The 24,459-nt window shown below is 43.9% G+C and overlaps 1 protein-coding gene across 2 annotated transcripts in view; it reads left to right on the top strand.

Moving 5' to 3' along the window:
- The window catches only part of CARMIL1 (capping protein regulator and myosin 1 linker 1), a 223,183-nt gene extending 200,553 nt beyond the window's left edge, over positions 1–22,630 (top strand). For both annotated transcript variants that reach the window (XM_068147531.1, XM_068147530.1), the window contains 6 exons: positions 269–375; positions 1,922–2,354; positions 9,436–9,514; positions 12,805–13,038; positions 15,756–15,890; positions 21,568–22,630. In XM_068147531.1, the coding sequence (XP_068003632.1) occupies positions 269–375; positions 1,922–2,354; positions 9,436–9,514; positions 12,805–13,038; positions 15,756–15,890; positions 21,568–21,704 (1,125 nt within the window). In that variant the 3' untranslated portion in view covers positions 21,705–22,630. The remainder of the gene's footprint in view (positions 1–268; positions 376–1,921; positions 2,355–9,435; positions 9,515–12,804; positions 13,039–15,755; positions 15,891–21,567) is intronic.
- Positions 22,631–24,459: the final 1,829 nt, after the last annotated feature.

Here is a 24,459-nt window from a genome sequence, read left to right as displayed (position 1 = left end):
AAATTTTCTAGCTGAACTAATGCTGTAGTCTCAGAAGCTCAAGGGGTTTGATTCCTGGTCTCATGTCACTGGTGTTTTGGGTTACTTTGTGTTTGACACAATGGTATCGACTGGCCTGACTAAAGGGAGAATTGCAGTGGTGATTCCATTGTCTGCACTGAGGTTTGGTTGGCACACACAATTTTTATGAAGTCTTAACTCTTAATGTTATAATTGAAACAAGTATGCTGGGATTATTATATACCAGAGAGGATTTTTCTTCTCTCAGGTGTCTGCTGGAGTGCCTCCAGAAGGGGATCAGAACGGCCTCATGGGGAGAGTGGATGAAGGAGTGGATGAATTTTTCACAAAGAAAGTGACAAAAATGGATTCAAAGTAAGTTCAAATTTAATTATTCTTTAAGTTACATTTTAAAATAAAATCCATCCTGATAGCTGGACAGGTAGCACTTCTAACTTGTATATAACCTCTGGTCAAGGGTTATTGTTATCAAAGTCAGAAAATACCTTAGTAGTCAAGACATTGTGATTTCAATTACCCTCTGTTAGAAATGACTACTTTGAAATAAATTGGTCTCATATGTAATGGAGGTGGAGCAAGTACTGACTAATGTGTATTTTCTTAATTCAGTTAACTTTGTTTTACTCTGAAGCTCATTAAAGCTGAACCAGAACTGTGTATCGGTTGAGGATCTCCTCTCCAGTGCTAGTAGTGGACACAGGTGACTCTGTCTAGTAAGGACTGCTGTTGGGCACAGTATTTTGATAAATGACAGTACATTTACCTTGGTTTAGAAATACATTAAAGATGTGTTTCACCAGTTTGTAGTATTTCAGATTTAGGCAATACCTTCATCTAAAAGATATGTCTCCTTCAGCTTTGTATGAAGGTTATATAGCTTATACAGTTGCTCTGTAGCTGGTTGTAGATTTACAGAACCATGCATCTGGATGTTCTTGCATTCATGCATGTTTGTGCACAGGCATCCACAAATACTTACGTAAATAAGTGAGAAAGTTAGGGTGATTTCCAGAGAACTTGGAATGACCCCTTCTGTGATGTATGTGACATCCATTAAGGAAGATGGGAGGTGCTAACTGGTAGATGGCTGTGGCAGGAAAAGCAAATGTTTTAAAGTCACTGTGAGTTACAAATATCTGCAGTGACATGTGAAGCCATGTGTGATGTACTATGTGCAGTGGTAAAATTACTGTAGCTTTGAAAAATAGATTTGCCAGGTTAAAAGACATAGCCAACTCCAGCACTAAACCATGTGCCTAAGCACCACATCTACACATTAAACAAAACACCTCTGGGGCTGGTGACCCAACCACTTCCCTGTGCAGACTGTTCCAACTCTTGACCACCCTTTCAGTGCAGAAATTTTCCCTCATGTCCAACGTAAACCTTCTCTGGCACAACTTGAAGCCATTTGCTCTAGTCCTATTACTTGTTACTTAGGAGAAGACCCCCACCTCACTACAGCCTCCCTTCAGGAAGTTCCAGAGAGTAATAAGTTCTCCCCAAAGCCTTGTTTTCTTCAGGCTAAACACCACCACTTCCCTAAGCCACCCCTCCATAAGACTTGCATCTAGCCTCTTCACCAACTTAGTTGTCCTCCTTTGCCCTATATGCACATTGAAAGCTTGGGCAGAACTGTCTGCTCTTGCAAGCAGACAGGTGCCTAGTGCAGATGAAATGTCTGCTTCTCTTCATTGCATCCTGTGAAAGGCCTCAAGACAGCATGATCAATGTTAATTGTCCAGTTTTTAATTTAGGGATGCTAGTAATAACTGGGCGTAGGGCAACATATGGACTGTACAAAGGATTGCCTTTGCCCAGTAGAAGTCATTTGGTACTATTTAAAAGTGAGGGAGGAGGGGAGTGCAGAAGAGTTTAAAATGTCTGTGTCTTCTATTAGGAGACCATCAACTAAAAGTTCAGACAGCAGTGAGCCCAGTGAAGCAGGGGATGAGAAGAAGAAAAGAGACTCAAGGAAGAGTGGCTTCCTTAACTTAATTAAATCAAGAGGATCCAAATCTGAACGCCCCCAGACTGTAACGGTGGCAGAGGAGCCCTCCTCACCCAAAGTTGCTGCAAAAAGTCCAGCTGTGGACACAAGCAAGAAGGAGGTAAAGCCTGCAGAGCAGAATGGTGGTACAGAGCGCTCTGAGGAATTAAAGACACCAGACTCACTGGAGGAGGCACAGTCAGACGATGCAGCAAAAACTGAGAGGGCTGACAGCAAAGGAAGCCCACAGGGAGGCCGGAGGTACGGCGTGCAGGTGATGGGCAGTGGACTTCTCGCAGAAATGAAAGCCAAGCAGGAGAAGAGAGCAGCCTCTGCTCAGAAGGTGAAGGCAATTTGATTTCTCTTGACTTGTTGAATAACTGAGCAAGAGCTCAGGGGAAGTGGGTTGGGTCTACAAGGGCTGGTGGCTGGGATTTTTTGCCAGGAATTATGGTGTTTCTCCTCTCTGCTGTGGTGGTTGAATATGCGTACCCTGGCCAAGGACTAGGCTACACATGTGGAGCAGGAGGTGCACCCTTAACACTTACATTTTCTCTCCACTTGTAGAGGAGGTGATGCCAGCTCTTGTACTTGATGTCAAGGCATCACAAGTACAGAAGCGAACACATAGTTGTTTGCATGTGTGGCAGAGTAATTTTGGGGTGACTGGTAAGCAGAAGGTGGGTGTCTCCACTCTGTGACGTGTGTTCATGCCTAATGGATGTATGTTTCACAAAAGCTAAAGCAGACTTCTTACTGTGTGCCCTCTGCACACTGGTACCTCAGGTGTCCAGCAGAGTTAACTGCCATGGCAGCTATCTGTACTCTACTCTTGTGGAAGGTGATGTAGATAAATGGAGAGATGTATTTTGGATTATATATTCTACGCAGAGAACCAATTCTGGCTTCTAGACACCGTTGACAGCTATTTGCCTTTTTATGTCCTTTTGTACCACACCTAATTATTTTTATGCCTTTGATTTCTGTATTGCAAACACTAGCACTAAAACAAAATAAGCATATGTTAAAAAAAATTAAAATCTATTCATAATTATCTGTCCAGGTTCCCTTCCCTCTCTAATTTTCTTCTCTGTAAAGTGCTGATGTTGTGCAGGAACCTGCTCCACTTTGCAGACATGGAATATCCTTGTGTTGCCCCAAAGCATTTTGTGCCAACTTTTTTTACCTGATGCTCATTTCTCATTGAACTTTCCCATTATCATCCCCTGCTTGCTCCTACCTGCTATTGGCACATTCTAAAATCATCTAATCTACAGCCTTTTTTTCCCTTCTCTCTTCCTTTTCAACATGCAGGGCACTCCCCATTATCCCCTGTGATCTGGGAGATGTTGCCTTACAGCACAGCTCATCTTCCTTTAACAAGTTGCAGAACTGTATTACTCTGACCAAGCAAGGCACCCAAAGTTCATTTTCACCTTTCTTCATAGTCTTACAGTGCTTGCCATGATGTCTGAACCATCCCTGCAGACTGTGGAGTCTTGTAATAAGCAGATTCAAAGTAGCACAGGAGTTGATGGCTCATTAAAAGGGATCCTTAGCATTAAAATGAATTTTCTAAAGAAATGCTCAATTCCCATCTTTCTCACTGAATTTCATTGATTTGTACCTCAAATACTGCATCCAGGTCCGGTGTCCCCATCATAAGAAAGACACAGTTGTTGGAGCAAGTTCAGAGGAAGGCTACAAGGATGATCTGAGGGCTAGAACACCTTTGCTATGAGGATCAGCTGAGGAAGCTGGGGTTGTTCGGACTAGAGAAGACTCCAAGGGAAACCACCTTATAGCTGCCTTCCAGTACCTGAAAGGATCCTACAGGAAGGCTGGAGAGGGACTTTTTGTAAGGGTGTCTATTGACAGGACGAGAGGGAATGGTTTTAAGCTGAGGGAGAGTAGGTTTAGACTGAATCTTAGGATGAAGCTCTTCAGTACAAGTGTGGTGAGACTCTGGAATAGGTTCCTCAAGGAGGTTGTGGAGGTCCTGAGCATCCAAATCTAGCTGAGAGGTATCCCCACCCATGGCAAGGCATAGATGATCTCTAAGGTCTCTTCCAATCCATTCTGTGATTCTAAACCACCAGCTTCTCAAGTAAATGCCATATGATTTTAAATGAGTGTTATGCTCTACCTGAAACTCGTAAAATACCAAGACACTCCAGATTATATATTTTTCAGCTGCAGAAATTATGTATGCCTGGTGCTTGTCCAGTTCTTAACTCTTGCCATCTGAAACTAATCAGATCTGGAATGATGTGAGTGAGCAGAATATAGTAGCGTGTGTAATTCTATTTTCATTCTTTTTAATGTGGAGAGAGTAAAAGTCCTCTTCAATTGATAAGGGTTTTACAGCATTCCTTGAAAACATTCATTTCGTCCATCAAAAAGAACAGTTGTTGCCTTTTCCTGGTATTTTATTTCCCATCCTTCACTTGTATCCTTGTTGGAAGGGTTACCCCTCTCCCTCCAGGTTTAATTTTAAAGAAAAATAACATTGTTTAGCTTATTTTTCATTTGATTTTATAAGAATATATATTTATGGAGTGCAAAAGTAGAATGACTTTTTTTTTTTTAAAGAGTGGCAAGAAAAGTGAATTGAAATGAGAATCTGCACACAGCAGGCCACTGAATTATGCATTCTTAGGGTTGCCCAGACCACATAAAATTTAACTGCTGCTCAGGAGAATTTGTCACATGCTGCATCATAGATTTGTAATATTGAATAATTTAAGTTTTTGCACTTTTATTCATGATATTCATGAAGGTGAAAAATCATACAGTATCCTGGCGGTTGAGCTACAGAAGATAAGCATCCCGCTGCTGTTACGTTGTTCAGGATGAGCATGACCTGAACTTCCCTAATATCTTCACATCTATCAGAATTCCAGTATGACAGAAAATTTTGTTTTCCTCCAAGGTACAGATGGCTGCTTATATTCTGAGCTATTTTACATGACAACAAAGCCAGAAGGAATTTACTATTTCATTCATACCCTACCACAGTCTTGTTACAGATACAAGTGCCGAGCAGGTGCACAGTAGATGGAAAGATGGTAAAGCCTTTTTTTGTTTTCTTTTGCTTAGAACTCAATGTGCAAATTTGCATTAATGGTAAAGGGGAGTGTTTGCAAATCAGTGTTGCCTCCAGGCATACAGAAAAAGATCTTTTAGCTCCATCTAGTGTTTGCAGATTACGTTTTTAAATACCTGTGAGCACACCAAGATGATCCATAACAGAACCACAGAATGATAGATTTTGGCAGGGACCTCTGGAGCTGTCTAGTCCAACCTCGCTGCCAGAGCAGGGTCGTCCTAGAGCATTTTGCACTGGACAGCATCCAGGTGGGTTTTGAAAGTCTCCAGAGGAGAGGACGCCACCTCCTCTCTGGGCAGCCTGTTCAGTATAATATGAATATTAGAATAGAATAGAATAGAATAGAATAGAATAGAATAGAATAGAATAGAATAGAATAGAATAGAATAGAATAGACCAGACCAGGTTGGAAGAGACCTTCAAGATCATCGCATCCAACCTATCATCCAACACCACCTAATCAACTAAACCATGCAACCAAGCACCCTGTCAAGTCTCCTCCTGAACACCTCCAGTGATGGCGATTCCACCACCTTCCCAGGCAGTCCATTCCAATGGGCAATCACTCTCTCTGTGTAAAACTTCTTCCTGACCTCCAGCCTGAACTTCCCCTGGCGCAGCCTGAGACTGTGTCCTCTTGTTCTGGTACTGGCTGCCTGGGAGAAGAGACAAACCTCTGCCTGTTTACAACCCCCCTTCAGGTAGTTGTAGAGAGCAATAAGGTCACCTCTGAGTCTCCTCCTCTCCAGGCTAAGCAACCCCAGCTCCCTCAACCTCTCCTCATAGGGCTTGTGCTCCAAGCCCCTCACCAACTTTGTTGCCCTTCTCTGGACACGCTCCAGCAAGTCAACATCCTTCCTAAACTGAGGGGCCCAGAACTGGACACAGTACTCGAGGTGTGGCCTAACCAGTGCAGTGTACAGGGGCAGAATGACCTCCCTGCTCCTGCTGGCCACACTGTTCTTGATGCAGGCCAGGATGCCATTGGCCCTCCTGGCTGCCTGGGCACACTGCAGGCTCATGTTCAGCCTACCATCAACCAGCACCCCCAGGTCCCTCTCTGCCTGGCTGCTCTCCAGCCACCCTGACCCCAGCCTGTAGCACTGCATGGGGTTGTTGTGGCCAATGTGCAGAACCCGGCACTTGGATGCGTTAAATCTCATGCCGTTGGACTCTGCCCATCTGTCCAGCCTGTCGAGGTCCCTCTGCAGAGCCTCTCCTACCCTCCAGCAGATCAACTCCTGCCCCCAGCTTGGTGTCATCAGCAAATTTACTGATGATGGACTCAATGCCCTCATCCTGATCATCAATAAAGATGTTAAAGAGGATGGGGCCCAGCACTGATCCCTGGGGGACTCCACTACTGACTGGCCGCCAGCTGGATGTGACACCATTCACCACCACTCCAGTGCTCCACCACCCTCAAAGTAACAAAGTTCCTCCTCATGTTAGGTGGAACTTCCTATGTTCAAGTTTGTGTCTGTTACCTCTTGTCCCGCCACTGGGCACGACTGTAAAAAGACTGGCCCCATCCTCCTGACACCAACCCTTTACTTATCTGTAAGCATTGGTAGTGTAGCCCCTCCTATTTATTCACTTTCAGTGCCACCCAGCTCTGCAGTATTTCCCAAACGTTCATGAATTCCTTCTAAAAGTAGAGCCTAGTCATTATTTATCTACAGGATACATTCACCTGCAGTTTTCTGACATCATTGACAGCTTCTTAGAGTACCTTTTTTTGCAGCAAGAGTTTAGTGCTGTCTCAGGTCCATAAGCAGTTTGTAATGTGTGTGCAGCAGGTGACCAAACATGATAACATCCTGGTTGTAACTTTAAGTTCTACACTAATAGATGCCAGCACTGGCTTTTGTACTTGTCTCTGTACATGGTTGTATTTCCTTAGTAGTCTCATAACTAGGGAGGAAGGGAGGACTTACAGTGAAATGTAGTTTTTGTATTGTCCTACAGCTCTCTTAGCATTTAGCTTCAGTAAATAACTTCTGTATTAGGAAAAATTTCTTTACTGAAAGAGTAATTAAGCATTGGAACAGGCTGCCCAGGGAAGTGGTGAAGTCACCATCCCTGGGGGCATTCAAAAAACATGTAGACATGACACTATGGGGCATGGTTTAATGGGCATGGTGATGTTGGGTTGATAGTTGGGCTTGATGATCTTAAAAGTCTTTTCCAACCTTAATGATCTCTTCCATGTTTACCCAGGAAAACAGGTATTTTGATGAAAGTTCATGAAGAAATTCTTGGTAAATTCAGTCCTCAAAAGTTTGGGTGTTTTTTTCCCAAGGTATGGAAGAAAAATCCCAAAGGGTGGTATTCCCTTCAAAAATATGTAGCCAAGACGGTCTTACAAAGAAACATGTGACTTTAGGAGGTGCAGAAGTGAGAATATAGCCAAACTATCAGTGAGAGCCAAGAAAAAGGAATTAAAACTGAGTTTCAGCTAATGGCGCAAAGCATCATGTTCCTGCTAGCTCTGGAGACAATGTTGTTTTGTCTGTATGAACACCATTCTGCTCCTACAAGTCATGGCATTTCCAGAGTGCTCCTGACCATAAGGCTTTGGTGTTTGGCTTACATGTGGTTTTTGACATGCAGATGATTTTATACTTAAAACCTACAGCAATATAATCCCTTAGAGGAAATAGTTATGTCAGTATCACGGTAGCTTTGCAGTACAAGAAATTTAGTGGTGGTTCTAATAGCATCCTCCTCATTGCAGTGTGGCATTATAAGTGCACACCTGTACTTAATGAAGAGATTACCCTGCCAGGTTTTACACAGGTGTGGTAGGCACTCAGCATCTCCATCCCTTCCTTTGTTTTAGGAGCTGTGAGATTACATGAGTGAAACAGAGATTATATCAGCAAATCTGTAAGGCCAACCGTGTTGTTTTCTGCATCACTCCCCACAATCTGCTTCTCTTGAAATACCAGTGTTGGATTCCCACCACAGGGGAAGGACACTTGGCTAGTGTGGATATTTAGAGAACATTCCTTTAGGTTTATATTTAAAATACTATTTTCACTCAGCTTTTTTCTGTAATCGGTGTGTGCAACCATTCTCGTCCTTCCTACATCTCCCGTTGTCCAGTTTTTATCTGCATGCTGCAACCACCAGTCCTTCAGGCTGTAAACTCCAAAGGGCAATGATTGTGTCTGGTGTGAGCTACATGGCACGTGTTGGAGATTTCTGAGTGGGACAGTCAGCATCAGCCATGCAGCATCGGTGCTGGAGCAGTAGTAGCAGCGTCCTCAACGTGTCAGCATGATTTATGCACGAGTGCACAACCCAGTGCAGTGATCATCAGCAAAAATCTTTCGCTTTAAGTCATTTGCCACACCGTCTTGAAATAGCAGTTCAAGATAAGATTGAAGATGCCTGCAAAAGTCTATCCCCACCTTTTTAATTTCAAAAAAAGTATTCCCCCCCCCCAGTCTTGCCTGTGTAAGGCTTGCTGTCACAGTATATCCTGCACTTAATTTCTATGTACTTAATCCTCCTGTTTATCCTTCTGCTTGAGCTTTGGTAGCAGATAAGACAGTAAATGGAAGCTGGTTCTTTCACAAGCACACTGGCTATGTATCTAAGCTTCTCCTGGTGAATACACAGATTTGGAGCTCACTTAGACTAGAACTGTGATTTGACAGAAGTTTTTGCAGGCCAAGATGTTACAAAAGATACTTTTGAGAACAGAAGAAGACTTAGCAACAATATCAGTGCCCCCTTTCTCTAGGGGGGCTGAGCATCCTACATGTGCTTGTGATGGGTAGTTTTAAACACCTTTCAATAAGTAAGCTCTGGGTTTTTTAGAGGAATCCTGTAAAAATGAGTACTGCTGCTTCTGTAGTTGCATGTTTATTCAAAGTATGTTATTTTTGCATGTGGAAGAGCATAAGAACAAGTTGGCAGTCATATTCAAAATCTAGATCTTCAGCAAAAGACTTTTAAACCTACTTTTAAATATAGAGGTCTTTGGAGGAAAGACTATTTCTAACTAGCACCTTCAGTTTCAAGTTCTGTTACCTTAGGAGACCTGCCATGTAGGAGGGAGGTGTCATTGCAGCTTTGCTAGACATGTCAGTATTAGTTACAAATCAGCATCATTTTCTTCCAGTGTAGCTCTCCAAGAATTGAAAGAGAAATGACAAGGGAGAATCCACCATCTATTACTATCACTGCTTTCTCTGCCTAATGCCTTCCAAATGACAGCTTTTTTTTTTTTCCCCCCTAAGAGAACCATTGAATTTTATTAATTACAGATGTATTATTAATATGAGAGCTTTTCTTACTCTTTCAGAAACTTGGGAATGACACAACTTCCAGAGAGTCTTTTGACGCGGCACTGAGCTCAGAACGAGTGGATGAAAGTGGTACAGGTAAAGCTCTGATTGCCCTGGTACAAATTCTTTCTAGAAAATGCAAAATGTCTAATCTCAAGCATCTCACTTCCCTCTCCAGATTGTGTGCCCACAGTCACTTAAGCAAAATAGGAGTTTACATGAAAAGGATTAGAAACAAGCCAACTTCTGGTTAGGCCACACCTTGAGTACTGTGTTCAGTTCTGGGCCTCTCAATTTAGGAAGGACATTGAGACTCTTGAATGTGTCCAGAGAAGGACAAAGAGGCTGGGGAGAGGCCTCGAGCACAAGCCCTACAAGGAGAGGCTGAGGGAGCTGGGGTTGTTTAGCCTGGTGAAGAGGAGGCTCAGGGGAGACCTTCTTGCTCTCTAAAACTACCTGAAGGGAGGTTATAGCCAGGAGGGGGTTGGTCCCTTCTCCCAGGCAATCAGCACCAGAACAAGAGGACACAGTCTCAAGCTGCACCAGGGGAAGTTTAGGCTCGAGGTGAGGAGAAAGTTCTTCACTGAGAGAGTCATTCGTCATTGGAATGTGCTGCCCAGGGAGGTGGTGGAGTCACCATCCCTGGAGGTGCTCAAGAGGGGATTGGATGTGGCACTTGATGCCATAGGTTAGTAGTCATGAGGTCTTGGGTGACAGGTTGGACTTGATCTTTGAGGTCTTTTCCAACCTTACTGATTCTATGATTCTATGATTCATGTCCTGTTGGACAGCACTTCTCATGAAGTCAGCTCTAGGACTGAGCTGGCAGCTCAGCTTTTACTTGTGTCCACAATGTGCAAGAGGGAAAATGCTTGGTACATGAGCCTGGGGCACCTTCAGAAGGATGCTGAACTGTAATGGGATCAGCAGAGCTGGAGCTGAACCCAGGAGCCATCAAAAATGTCTGCTTATGAGTTAGTGAAACTCCTGAGTATATCTGATGACCTAAATATGATCAATTTGCAAGGTGTAGTCTCTGCACACTTTGTCTTGAGTAAACTTGACTGTGATCTCTTAGAATAGAAAGAATAGAACAACTGGCTCTTCCCAGGGTTTACCTGGCTTGACCAAAGCCAGGGCTGTCTGCAAAGCCACGGAGGCCCATGGACACTGCACACATGCGCTCTCCATCGTGTACAAAGTGGAGCACCGATCCCCTCTGTATCTAATCCTGCTGCGCCCTTATGAAGCTGTAGTCCTGGGCCCTGAAGTGGCAGTGACTGTATTTCCTCCCAGAACAAGATGAAATTCTGGTCTCTGTGGAGACTTTTGGGACTGGCCAGTGAAGTGTTCAAAAGGGATTTAGCTCTGGTGGTTTGTGCATACCACATTCACTGGACTGAAAGGAATGGACTGAACTAGGGAATTCGGCTCTCATTTCTCAACAGTGGTGGTTAGGTGCCCCACAAGGATGGTACACAGAGTTGCCAAAGCATACAGAAGTAAGGCTGAAATCAAAATCCAGATGTAACAATCTTGGTTGAGCACTTCAGAAACCAATTTTCAAGTTTCATACCTTTCTAAAGCGTTGAGAGCACACTGAACTCGACAAAACAGCATTTTTAAAGCCTTCATATCTTTTGAGGAGAGCCTTGTGTACTGTGTGTCTGCTGATGCCATCAAACTGAAATCAGAGGAGGAAGAATAGTCTGTGCTTGAGGCATTAAAGTAGCTGCTTGAGGCATTAGATTAGCTGGGGGTGACTGACCCCAATTTTTTTTCTGGTCCTTGTCTCTGTATATGACACAGTTCACTCCCACCTCACTGCAGTGTTCATGAGCCTTCCTTTTGGCCTCCAGCTGTCAGTCCTTTCTTTACCACTCTTGCTTGAGAGCTCCCTGAGGCTTCTCTTTCCTGTTGTGACTACAATTTCTCTTTGTTTTGGGTTAATTTATCCTAACTTACTGGGTTCTAATAATACTAGCAGGCCTGAGGCTAGGAAGGCAAGAGAGAAAGTTAATGGAAAATTGCTGGAGGTTGCTACAGAAAAATTACAAAGATGGAGAGAAGGAAAATAAGGGGAGGGGGATGGGGGGTGGGTGTGTGTGCATGTCTTTATTCCTTGCTTCCTGTCTGGATGTTGCCTGCTTTTTGTGTATGCACACATGCAGAGGTGAAGATGTCTTGCCCTTCCACTTGCAGCACGAAAGCAAATTGCATGCATGTGGGCACAAACTCCCAGTCACACACCCTCGCAGAGAGATAAGCACTGCACAACTCTGTCTAGTTTGCTAGAGTTTAACTCCACCTGGGCTGAAAAACAGCTACAAAGTCTGGACAAATGTGTTGGAGATTGGCTTGCAACAAGCTGTATCAACACTCCTCTCCCTTCCACTGCCATTGAAATGTTTTTGTTCAGAGCTTTTCTAAAAAGTAGGATTTCTGAAAAGGAATAAAGGGTAGGTAGGTCCAGTCAGCACCTATGAGCACACACTTGTCTTTGCCAAGCACCAAGGCTGCCAGTCTGCATTTCAGTTAGTCTGTAATTCTCTTCTGAGAGTAAAGATGTGACAATTGTTGAAAGTCCCAAGCTACCACACAAGTTCAAAGGCTGTTGTTATTCCTGCTAAATACCTTCAACCTTCTGAAGGCTGCAGAGTAGGAAAGCAGGGCAGGTGTTCTGCTTGTTTGCAGCCTAGGCTCCAGCCAGCTTCCTACCAGCTTGCTTAGCTAGAGAGAACTGATGTGTTGCTTGGAAGTCAGTGTGGCTTTATCTCGTAATGCCTTGGTCTTTCTTTGGGATAAATTGTATGTTGATAAACTTGCTAAGGTGTGGAAACCATAATCCATATGCAGCGTTACCAGAGAAGTCAAAATATTATCTAAAGAACACTTTGATCTCGACTTAGTTTCAGAATCTCCTCTAGCACTTGCTAAAAGCAACAAATGACAAGATGCAGCCTGCTGATCACACATTTGGGATTTATTTTCTGGGCCAGGATTCTCTGTTGATCTTGGATACCCAACCTTTTGTCTGTCAAAATGCAAAACAGGCAAAGTCTGCATTTTCCACTGATCCATTGCAGCTTTCTCAGCAGGTAGGTTGCACCATCTGCTCCCAGAAATATGAAGGAAGAATAAGGACTAGCCAGCTATCACCCCAAAGATATTGAAAAGAGGAAGATGCCATCACCTCTGAGCAGCTGAATTATGAAGCTTAGCATGAGTAAGAACTAGCGGTTTTGGATGCTTTTCTTGCAGTGATTTTGAATGAAGCATTAGGGGTCACACAGCAGTGCAGCAGTGATAGGGGAGCTAAGGATGGTATTTTCCACACAAGCATCTGTGTTGCAGGAAACTTTATTTCACATGTCTATGTATTTTAGTGCCTAAACTCCAGCAGACCCTTCCAGAGAGTCGATTTGCCTCAAATCGAGGGGACTCCATCTCAACATCATCAGAAAAAAACTCAAAAGCTGAACCAAAGGCAGAAGCTGGTGCAAAGGCAAGAAGTTCTTCCAATACACCAACCAGCCCAAAGCCCCCGCTGCAGTCAACAAAGCCCAGCCTGGCAGGACGACCCACTGTGCCACAGAAACCACGCTCTGCCTCTCGTACTGGTGAGAAGCTCTTGTGGACATTCATTACGCCCAGCTGAGTACTTGTGACTGCTGTTTATATGTGCTGTGGAGGAGACACTCGTGGCCACTGCCTGAACAGTTACATGTAGAGGGACAGGTTATTCCATCACTTACTCCTAACTTGCACCCTTATTTTCCACCTCCCTCTGCCCTAATTCAAGTAAACTTGTTAAAACAGTTTCATCTGTCATCTGCAGTTGTAAAGCCTGAGGAGCAGCAAGAGCAGCAGCAGCAGAGCTGTTGGGAGTTAGCTGGAATTCATTGAAGGGACAAGCATAGAAAACTACTTCAGCATCAAAGCCCTATTGTAGTAGCACTAACAAAAATAACTTTATTTTCATAACTGCATTTTATCTAAACACTTGGCCTCAAATGTTAACATTCTGGGGGCTTTCTGGCAGGCTGCTCTTCACCCCTCAAGTGCCTATTGTTTTTTAAATACCAAGTGACAGTCTCTCACACTCTTTTTCCTTGCTTTGCCTTTGTTTCTTTCCTTATTGCCATCGTTATAACTGTGCTTTTTATAACCCTGCAAGACTGCTAGTTGACTGACTAAAACTTTTGCTCTGTCCTAACCTTCTTCTGAGATACTACTTCAGGGTTTCCAGTAGTGGGAAAATACTTCAGCAGATCACCCAGTCCCCTCTTCCCAAAGTACAGCCACTGCACTTGAGGAGAATTAAATGCTTAGTTACTGACTCCCTCAGTAGCTGTGGCAAACACATCTTCTTAATTGCTAATGACTGAAAAATGTGAGCATACCCATCTGCAAGAGCTCACAGACCTCCAGGCTTTGTCCATACTCACTGTTGACCTTAGAAAGAAGTCATGTTGACCTTAGGAAGATGGAGAATGAGGGGGCAGAGAGATATTGCAGCCTTCTCTCTATCCTTAATGTGCAACTTGGGCATTACTTAGTCTTTGCACTCCAGTGGGTAGAATGTTGTTCAACACAGAATCACCTTCAGGTTTTATCTGGCTTTAAATTTAATTCCATTGATCATTTTAGAAATGGTCATAAGAGTGAGAGTTGTCAGGTAAGATGCCAGCAAAGATGAATACAATAGGAAACCATGGCTCATTTGGTGATGCTTAATCTGGAAAACAGGCAGTGTCTTATCTGAAAGTCTTAGGTGTCAGAAAGACCTGAGCTATCTGTTTCTGCCAGATCCTGTTTCATGCAGAGAGCATAGTGTGGGTTTAACACAGAGAGTAATTAATATTTACTTTTAATAGGCTAGCTCCTGGGGTGGCAGTAAAAGCAGCACGGTCTCTCTTGCAGTCTAACCTCTATCCTAGTACTTGTTGCAACCTGCTGGCTAAGCACACCCAGGCAGCGTGAGGAAGAAGCCAAGCTATAATCCCTATTTACCTTCTTGCTCTCACTGTTGTTTCCAGTGGTGTGGCCAAACTAATGGTAGCAATTTTTTCTTAGTAATCTGGGAGCAAAGGAACAGAGCTCAGATGCCCACAAATTATCAAAGACTGAAAGTGATTCTTGAATAAAGCACATAACAGCTTTGGTTTAGAAACAGAGAGCTGTGTTTGCCAAGCACTGCCTTCACCCCTGTTGATACCAAGATTCTCAAAGCAGCTGGCCTCACAGGCACATCAAAAGCATGGAGAAGGTCCAAGAACTGTTCAGAGCAAGTTGATTTGGGAGATGATCACTTTCCTGTGCTGACAGTAAAAAGATTTGTGGTGTTTCCTCACCATTGAGATGAATTCCTATTCATTTCCAATATGCAACTGATTAATTCATTGTACAAGTATGCAGTAGAGTTCCTTTTTCCTTCTATCAATACAAATTTATGTTCCTAGTTCCTTTGCTGTGTACATATGCCACTGTTTACTCCTTGGGAGGCAAATATACAAGCAGTTTAAAGGATCCATTGTAGCTGTACTTCCCTGCTGTCCAGTGAAAGACTAACATAAGACTGGAAAGGCCTTCCTGCAAGGACAGTAAACGTGGTGGTTAACTTGCTGCACATAACACATAGTCAACCTTCTAGAGGAGCAAGACATCCAGATGGTTTAAACTATTGATTTGAATTTTGAGTTCCATATTTCCTCACAGACTGGCAGGCAAAACATTTCTTCTATCTAGAAAAACTTTGGGGATGCTGTCATGTAATGCACTGGCAATTTATTACTGGAATACAGAGTTCTGTAGGCTGTTTATGAAATTTGTTTCCCTGGTTCCTGTTTATGACATTTGAAATTTGTCTCCCTGGTTCTTTTTCTTTTTCCTTCTTTTATTTTTTTTTGGCCTTATAACTGTGAAATGGGACAACTGAATTGATCAGTTCCTTATGTTTCAGAACAATAAAAATATAAATAGCACAGATAGTTCCAAAAAATCCATCTAAAATAATTCTCTTCACAAATTGTGTACTTATGGCTTGCAGGAAACTCAGTTGGGCCCCTCAGATTTCTCTTTGTGCTGCAGCAGCAGCACACACTAAAAATGCTGGAATTAAGATCTGTGCTTTGGCTGTTGAAGTTCTTTCACTTGGATTGGGGGCCATCATACATTCTTTTGGCATAATGTGAATTTCTGAATCCTTCTTTTTCTGCCATAGATTCTGTTTCTTGCCTGTGTATTGTACTGAGGTTTGGCTCATCGTAACAGCGCCATTTCTCTGATCTACAGTGCAAATATAACTTCTCACCCTTTTGTTCATGGTACTCCACAGAGGATGCTCCGGAGTCTCCCTCTGGCCCCAGTTCCCCAAAAGTTGCCCTGCTTCCACCTGTGCTGAAGAAAGTTCCTTCTGATAAGGAAAAGGATGGGCAGAGCAGCCCCTCAGTCAGATCCTTTTCTCAAGAAGGTAGGAGTATTGGTATAACTCTTGTTCCGCTGTGCATGCCTTCTGCTAGAACTTGGTGTGTCATTGCCCCTGATTTGTTTTCACTTGGAAGGGAGGAGGGATTCTCATTTGGAGGAAAAAAGGACAAGGGAAGTGTATCTCATATCCTCCATCTGTGTGTTGGTGCCCTGTATTTGCTTTCTTTGATCAAACAAAGTGAAAGGTTAATCCCTTGGTATTAACAATTATGTGAACAGTTAAGGCACTCTTGCATTGTGCATATTATGGTTTAATTTAATCTGAGTATTGGGATTGGTCACACACAGTGGTGTGAAATGCAGCTCTGTGGTTCAGCACATATCCAGGGGAGCAGGCATGGCTTTGTTCCTTGCAGCCAGACTGTTTGTACTTCTCCTTTCTGTGGCATCACTGCATGTGATCGAGTTCACCTCCTCCTTGGGCATTAAGTCTCTGTGTACCAGAGCAGGGCTTGGTAGGCTGATGCCTTGTCTTTGCTGCTTTTCATGTACATGCTGGATTTCTGCTTTTGCTGGTGCATTTCCTTGCCCACAATTGCTTTTAAAAGAGCTAAGGCTTCCTTCCTCAGGTAGCATGTGGAGTAGTCACAGAAATGCTGCTCAGTGTGGTGTTAGCTGGTGCAAATGACTATGCTTGAAATTTGGAGGTGAGCCTCTTCCTTCTTGGGACTCTCCTCAGGAAAGACACCCAGGTGATTCCCATCACTGAAGCTGTGAGAAAAAGGAGTGCCCTTTCACACTCTGCCAGCAGTTTTTCATGGTGTAGGATGGAGTCTGACGAGTGAAGGCAGATAGATAATCCTGCTGTTCTACTGCCTGCAAAGACCACCATTCTCCTCTAGATGAGAGGAGGGGCAAGGCCATCCCCAAAGTGGGACGATTCAGAGGTGTATGTTGAGAAGCTTATTCCTTTCTCTCCTGAAACTACCATTTAAGAAACAGCCTACCTTAAAGTATGAACATTGCTCTGCTTGAAAAATTGTTGCTGTAGTGGGCACATGTGGGGTAGTTGTCTACAGGTTTTGACTTTCACTTCAGCCTCCTCAGTGATGCTCTTGGGATACTCTTATACCATAAAGGTAGCAGAACCACCACACCATAATCTCACAGACTTATGTAGAGGTACCAGGACACAATGCACCCAAGGACCTCTCCTATATCTGCAAAGCAATGAGGGTCCAGGGGGTCTGTGTGGCACTGTGGCTTAGGACATGGAAAAAAAACAGCGGAATGTCTGAAGTGCCTCCTGGTGGCTGTGGCATTATGAGGGCTGTAAGGCATGGTAGAACCTGTTTATTCTTCTGTCTCAGCTGCTGCCAGGTAACTGCACATGCTTGAGTCTTACCAGCTTCTCACCAGACCATGAGAGAGAACTTGCTACTGGGTATCCAGAGAAACACAACGTAAATGAGACCTGTTCCAGGAGCATTTTAATGTGAGCTTATCCTCACTGTTCCTGTGCTACATGCTTGTTTTATCTCCCTGTCAGGAGAGGGGACGTATCGGAGAAGCAAGGAATATGGGATTGTAACTACAGTCCTTTTGTTACAGCAGTCTAACACAGCAGAGATTTGACAAGGGTTTGCAGTTTGTGGTTGTCATGTGAGAAGAGGGACAATCACTTTACTTTTAACGTTGTTTTCTGGTAGCAAACCCTTACAGAAAAGAGGTCAGATATTGTCCTTCTCTCCTTGCTCCCTTAGACCTCCACAGGTGATGTGGCCAAACACAGAGTTTTCTATTTGCTGCTACACTACACTGTACAAATGTTATCAATAATAGTTGTCATTGGTTTTTTTTTCTCCCACTGTTCCTTTTCTTTCTTACTGTCCTACTTCCTCACTTAGTCATTCCTCTGTCCTTGCTTTTTGCCACCTTTCAGGCTAGCATGCTTGATTTATTTCTGCAACTGGTAAATCACTGCAAATTTGCTCAAGTTAGTAAGTAAAATTCTATCTCCTGTGAAAGAAAGCTGCAAATTAGATGATACTTGAGTATAGAATTGCTTCATGTTAATGAGTTTAACTGTACTTTGTGGGACAATCTCAAGATGTGCCTCTTTACACAGTGTGCCTGTGTAGGATCAGGCTGCAGTTACCAGCATACACAAATATCCAGACAAAATTGAAGCAAGCATCTGGCATATTGATTACAGCTCTTTGAATAATTGATTACATGGGATGGTTAAGGGAATTATTTGTATTACTTTCCTCATGTGGGCCTAAAGAACACCTTAGGGGTATAAATAAATCCTCTTTCCTGCTAGAGCAAACAGGAGATTTGCAAAAAAGAGAAGCAGCTCATGACTGTGCCCAGCAATCTGGCAGTGTGAAAACCACTTCGGGGCAGTATTCTACCAGTGCAGAAGAGGAAGCTAATGTGCTTGGGCAGTGGAAGGCACAGCCAGCATCTGGTTAGAGGTTTTTGTTTTTCATCAAGACAGTACTGCGTGACTGGCACTAACAATCAATAGGAAATGGTAATAGCTAAGAATCCACAAAACAGTGTGGCTTTTCCATGGGATTCTGAGAAAGGTAAAAACTTCCTGGCATGCTAATCGACTCTTAGTCCCCATGAGAACTGCGTGAAAAAAATTCCAGACAAGGTATGTGTGTGCCTTCTTCCTTTGTGGCCACACCAGTGACCACAGAGCACTTGCAGCCCCTCTGCAGAAGAGGGCTCATTGCAAACTGTGAGTGCTCGTGTTGGTGACGCTGCCACACTGCCACGCAGGTGTGCTGCTGGTGCACTGTCCCCTGCTCTGTGTCCCTACAGACCCTTCCTTTATAAGTTGCGTACACTGAAGTGCTTCAAAACACATTTCAGCTTGAATATTCTTAGTGCCAGTTTCGGTACATCGCTCACAAAGCCGTTTAAGAACTGGGTAAATCAGTTTGTTCTGACGCAGTACTTTGATTTCCAGTTGCATAAACAACAACCAAAAAAGCAAGACTAGAAGAACCCAAATCTGTCACTGTGCTGCACACTTCACCTGAAGAGCAGCTCTGACTTGTAGTGAACTTGTTCATTTCACTATAAAAATGTTTAGTTAATCTGTGTCTTTAAAACATAAAAGCTCCTGTTCTCAGATGGTTCATGTTTACATGCTTTACCTCTTTACCTCTGTACTGCTTCATTTAAGCAATGATTCAAATGACTTTCCCCCCCCCTCCCCCCCAGCATTATTTTAATGAGGTACCTGAACATCTTACATAATTAGATCTAGCACTGTTTTTCTGTTTATGACACATCATGCATCTCTTTCATAACACCCTCAGCTCAAAAGTATTGACTGATTCCTTTTTCATATTGTAGAATCAAATTTAGTCCGCCCAAACCTGCAACCTCTGCTCCTCACCATGATCAAATTGCTGTATTTTAGTTCACCCTAAACTGCCTCTCTGATGAAGTAAGCTTCAAAAACTGCCACAGATCTACAGGGGTCACCTGTGCATGGCTTCATCAGGGCAAGCTTAAGCTCTCAGATCTGCTCTCCGTTTGTGGACCTAAATGCTTGATGTATTTTTTTCAGGTGTTTTGGGAGGCAAACTACCTGTCCTGATTTATCAGGCCAGAAACTATAGTGGCTTCTGCAGGATGTGTTCTGGGTTTTGTTTGAAGAGTGCATGGAGGCCAAACAAAAGCCATGTAATTAGTAGGTGGTGCAAGTATCAAGAACAACTTGCCATTTCCAGACACCCATTTCTTTAAAAAGCAGTTGTGGTTATGAAGGTGGAAATGCCTTATTTTTTTCTTTCTTTGACAGAATTTAGGTATTTCAGTCCTCTCCAATTCTATTAAATAGCTTTCCAAACCTTTCTCAAAATCTTTTCCTCTTTTTCCCAACTTTCAAACCTGGGAGAAGAATGTAGCAAGCCTGTAGCTGTTGGTTCTTGTTTTCTCCCATATTTTGGCTGGCACAGAAAAAGAAACAAGTATCCTGGACTCATCAAAATGATTTGGGTAGCAAATGTGCATCCACAAGACACACACTGGATGCATCCATTCTGATTTCATCACAACATAGAGCCAGGACTGGACAAGGTCTGTGCCAGATGAAAATGGGCCAGAGCTTTCTGTCCCATTTTATTGCCTGTTGATATTCACCAGTGCTGCTTGGGAAGTCGTGCTGACCCCACACAAGAACATCTCTGCTGAGGCTCCCCCAGCAGCTCAGCAGCATTGGCTCCCTTGAGATTCCTCTCTGCATTTTCCATGTTCCTGGCAGAACCCCACAATTTGTAGCAGCCATGGAGATGCATCAATGAGAGCTTGCTGCTCATCAGCCCCTCTTGCAGCTGGAGCTGTTGACAGGACTGCCACCTTACAGCAGTGAGGCTATGAGAGGCGCACACGGACGGAGAGGTGCTGCTTCCTGGCCACCACAGCCAGTGGTGCCCTGTTGAGAGAGATGTGCACAAATGTGAACAGGCAGAAGAACAGCTGTGAGCCAAAGCCAGATGTCCTTATCTGAAATAATGAGAAGGTCTTATAGCTGTAACATTTAATTTTGTGGGGGTGAAGTGAGATGGCTTGAAGCAATGTCACATTTAAAGGCCATGGTGTGTTTACAGGTTCATTTTAATCCAAAGTGGGAGATTTCTAAAGCTATCAGCCCTTGTGTAATATCACCCCCACTGATGTGTATAATAACTCTTGTTAGCATACCAATTGTAGACCATTGATTCACTGGAAATGTTAACAAGGTTTACAGCTATCTTCATAGAATCATGGAATTGTTAGGGTTGGAAGGGACCTCAGGGATCATCCAGTTCCAACCCCCTGCCATGGGCAGGGACACCTCACACTACATCAGGTTGCTCAGAGCCACATCCAGCCTGGCCTTAAAAACCTCCAGGGATGGCAGGGGGAATCTTTCCAATTTATTTCAAATCTTGTAGGTCTGGGGAAAGCCCTGGCCTGAGATTTTTAGAGTGCTGGGTGGACAAAATTAGTGGTTTGTACTTAGATCATGGGAAGTGGGTATGTCCTGCTTCCTCCACTGCCAAGCGCAGCAAGGTGCAGGGCCCATGATCTCAGCTGGAAGAGGTTGGGCTTAGAGCCAAGGTTTCACCCCAGTCAGGGAACAGGGAGGACACTGAGACCTAGCAGTGCTGATGGGGCAGGGAACAGCAGTTCAGGTAATGTGAATGTCAAGGTGAGTGTCTGTCCTGATTAAGGCTGCTGAGTCAAAAGGGAAAATATAGATGTGCCCTGCTAGGGAACCAGGACACGTGCTGCTGGTGTGAGGGATGCCCAGCGAGTATATCCTCCTGAGCAGTCAGGAGTGCATCATTTGAGATCCAGTCCAGCTGGAGAGAAGAATCCTGCTCTGCTTTTGAGGTGGTGTGATGAGAAGGAAGTCTGCAGGCTGTTTCTAACTGTAATGTTTATCTGTGTCACAGTGAAGTACTGAGTTTCATATTTCAAGTTTGTGCCTGCTTGCCAGCCAACAGTGGGGTAAAGTTTGCTCAAACTCTCTCTTCTCTCTCTCTCACTTTTTTCTGGCTTGAAGAATTGATGGACCAATGCCGCTCCCACTAGTGCAAACTAATCCAGTGAGAATAAGAGCAGGTCCTGTGTGTGCGAATGACATTGTAATCATTTTTCTTCCTCTCTCTCCTACAATCATTAGTAAGACCTATTTCTGTTTTGTACAGCTGCGAAAAGAAGCCCTGGGCAGCAGTCTCACGAGTTCCAGGAGGTGAAGCAGAGGTCCCTAAGTAAAGACGGGCATCAGGGCAGCAAGTCGAGTGACTCTGGTGAAGAAGCAGACAAAGATTTTATTTTTGTGTAGCAGTGGGTGCGAGTGCTTCGTAGCACCAGGGCCTCTTATCACAATCAGGGTACAGCAATCGACAGCCCTTCTGCCCAGCTGCTCTTCCACCACAGGTACATTTCCACACAGAAAAACCTGATCTTCCAATCGTGATTTACACTCACTTGGCATCGATTTGGTCCTTGATTTCTGTTCTGTGCAGCGCAGACCTTCCTTCCCATGCCTTTGCTAAAACCAGCGACTCTCTCGTGTATTCTACTTGAATTCCTCTGAAGCAGCTAGCGAGAGTGCCCTGCATTAGGGGCACTCAGGAAGCAAAGCAAACTAACTGGACCTTGTCTTACACTAATACACTGTACAGCAGGTAATGTGTTGTACTGCTGAATGTAAATGTGTCGGATCTGCACGTGACTTACCTATAAATATATTCCTGCAGTATGCAATTGCACATTGTAATTATATTAAAAGAGCACACTAATAAAATAATTTGTATAGATTATATATATTAAATGCTTGGGTATGGTTTTTACATTCTCCCATAGGGAGTCTCTTTCTTCCTGTTCTCCTACTGTACATAAGGCTCCAACGCTTCCATTTGTGTACCGTCAAAAAGCACAACAGAGCAGGATCTGGATGATGTATAATCATGGTATTTCTTCCACGTCCATCCATTAATGTATATAGTTGATTGGAATGAGGGCAATTGGAATTTTATTAATATTGGTGTTTTCTAGAGGCCTTCCTCAGTTCTGTCTGCATATTAGCTTCTTTCCAATGTGTAATTCCACAAGACAAATAGTTCCGACATCTGTAAAAACGCCTCGGCTTTTGAGGGAGGGGGTGAAAATTTCACAGCTATCCACTTACATTACAGGTTGAAGGGATTTTATTCATATGTATATTTGTAACAATAAAAAAAAGGATTTTACAACTGAAATGCTGGTTGTCATTGGCACTGCTTGTGGTCTGACAGGCTCTGCTCTGTGCGTGACAGCACCGGGTCAGGCAGACAAAGCATGCAGTTAAGATGAAACCCACATCATCTTTCTCTGCTTCTAGTCAAATGACTGTTCCTGCTGAAAAGGGGACACTTCAGCTTTGTGAAGCTGCTGAAGAAAGGTCTCATTGCTAATCTCCTCCCTTAGAATCATAGAATTGTCAGTGTTGGAAGGGACCTCAGGGATCATTTGGTTCCAGCCGCCCTGCCATGGGCAGGGACACCTCACACTAGATTAGGTTGCTCAGACCCACATCCAGCCTGGCCTTAAAAACCTCCAGGGATGAGGCTTCTACCACCCCCCTGGGCAACCTGTTCCAGTGTCTCACCACACTTGTGGTGAAGAACTTCCTAACATCCAACCTGAATCTACCCACTTCTATTTTTGCTCCATTCCCCCTAGTCCTATCACTTCCCAGCACCCTAGCAAGTTCCTCCCCAGCTTTCTTGTAGGCCCCTTGGGATCTTCAGCAGAGCAGCCCTCACATGAGCCAGGAACACCTGCTATTGAAATTCTCTTTTGGTTCCATAGGGCAGAACAAAACTGTTTTGGTAACTCTCCCAAGAGCAATTTCCTCAGCCCTGCTGTGGCTCTCTGCCTGTGTAGAAACGCTCAGATACTTGCCAGATGACCTTCTGTCTGATTCCTGTGCATGTGCCTGATACTGCCACTTCTACTGCAGTATAAAGGGCTGCTTAGTCAACAGAGTAGCCTTTTATAGCAGAACATCTTGGGAGCACTTAGTAAAGTTTACATCAAAACAGTAGGCCACAAGGCTGTGGGAAAGAGTCCGTGAAGGTTAGCCCCTCATACCTGGTGTTTGCCCTCTCTTGACATTCTGCACTCATCTAAAAATCATTAAGGGAAAGTTCTTCATTTTCACATGCACATAGTCGTGATTGATGGGGGGGCATCAGTGAGAACAAAAGGCAAATGGCAAAGGGAAACTTGAGATGCTTGTATTGGAAAGGAAAAACCATCTCCTCAAAAGTGAACTGCAGTTTTCACTCCTGCAGGACATGGAAAAAGCAATTGTCTGAGAAGTGTAAGTATACAGAATCACAGTGTTGTGGGTTTAAGACTGGATGTCTTAACCACAGAGTTGAAAAGCCCTCCAAGGGACTAGATAGGCACAGGAAATTGTAATCTCTTATTATTTTATCCCACGAGCCCTGCATCTGCTATATAAATGGGTTGCAGAGTCAGTTCGTCCCTTTTCTGCCTCTCTCTCCCTTCCCAGCGTGAATCTCTTATCTCTTGCTGTGTGGGGGGAGGTTTGCAGCCTGGCTGAGCCTTGGCAAAGCCAGTTTTGTAGCTGTGCCTTTCAGCTTAGCCTGGGGGAGGTGAGAGGAATGGTGGGAGGCCTGGGGGGGCATTGAAGCCTGATTTATTGGAAGGTGTTTTGGCTTGATGAGGTTGTAAGCTGAAATGTGACCTTGGGTGTTTTGCATTTGTGTAAATACTGTAAATGTTTGTAAATAGTATTTCCATTTAAATTTCCCATTCTGGGAGGAGTGGTTTTATTTTACACCTTTGGGGAGGGGTAAAACATCTTTCTGTCTGCTCTGAAACTAAGACACACAGAATATATCTGGTTGGATGAGACCTTCAATATCATCCAGTCCAGCCTTCCACCCAGCACTGAAGGGTCAACACTGAACCATAAGTGGCCTAAGTGCCAGGTCAACAGTAAACCATAAACCCAAAGCCCCAGGTTCACATGCTTGAACACCCCCAGGGATGGTGACTCCACCACTGCCCTGGGCAGACCATTT

This window comes from Melanerpes formicivorus, unplaced genomic scaffold (genome assembly GCF_026170545.1).
Source record: "Melanerpes formicivorus ecotype bairdi unplaced genomic scaffold, bMelFor1.0.p_v2 SCAF_15, whole genome shotgun sequence".
Lineage (NCBI taxonomy): Eukaryota > Metazoa > Chordata > Aves > Piciformes > Picidae > Melanerpes > Melanerpes formicivorus.
Note: the sequence above shows the minus strand (reverse complement) of the source record. Positions and strands in the feature narration are given on the sequence as shown.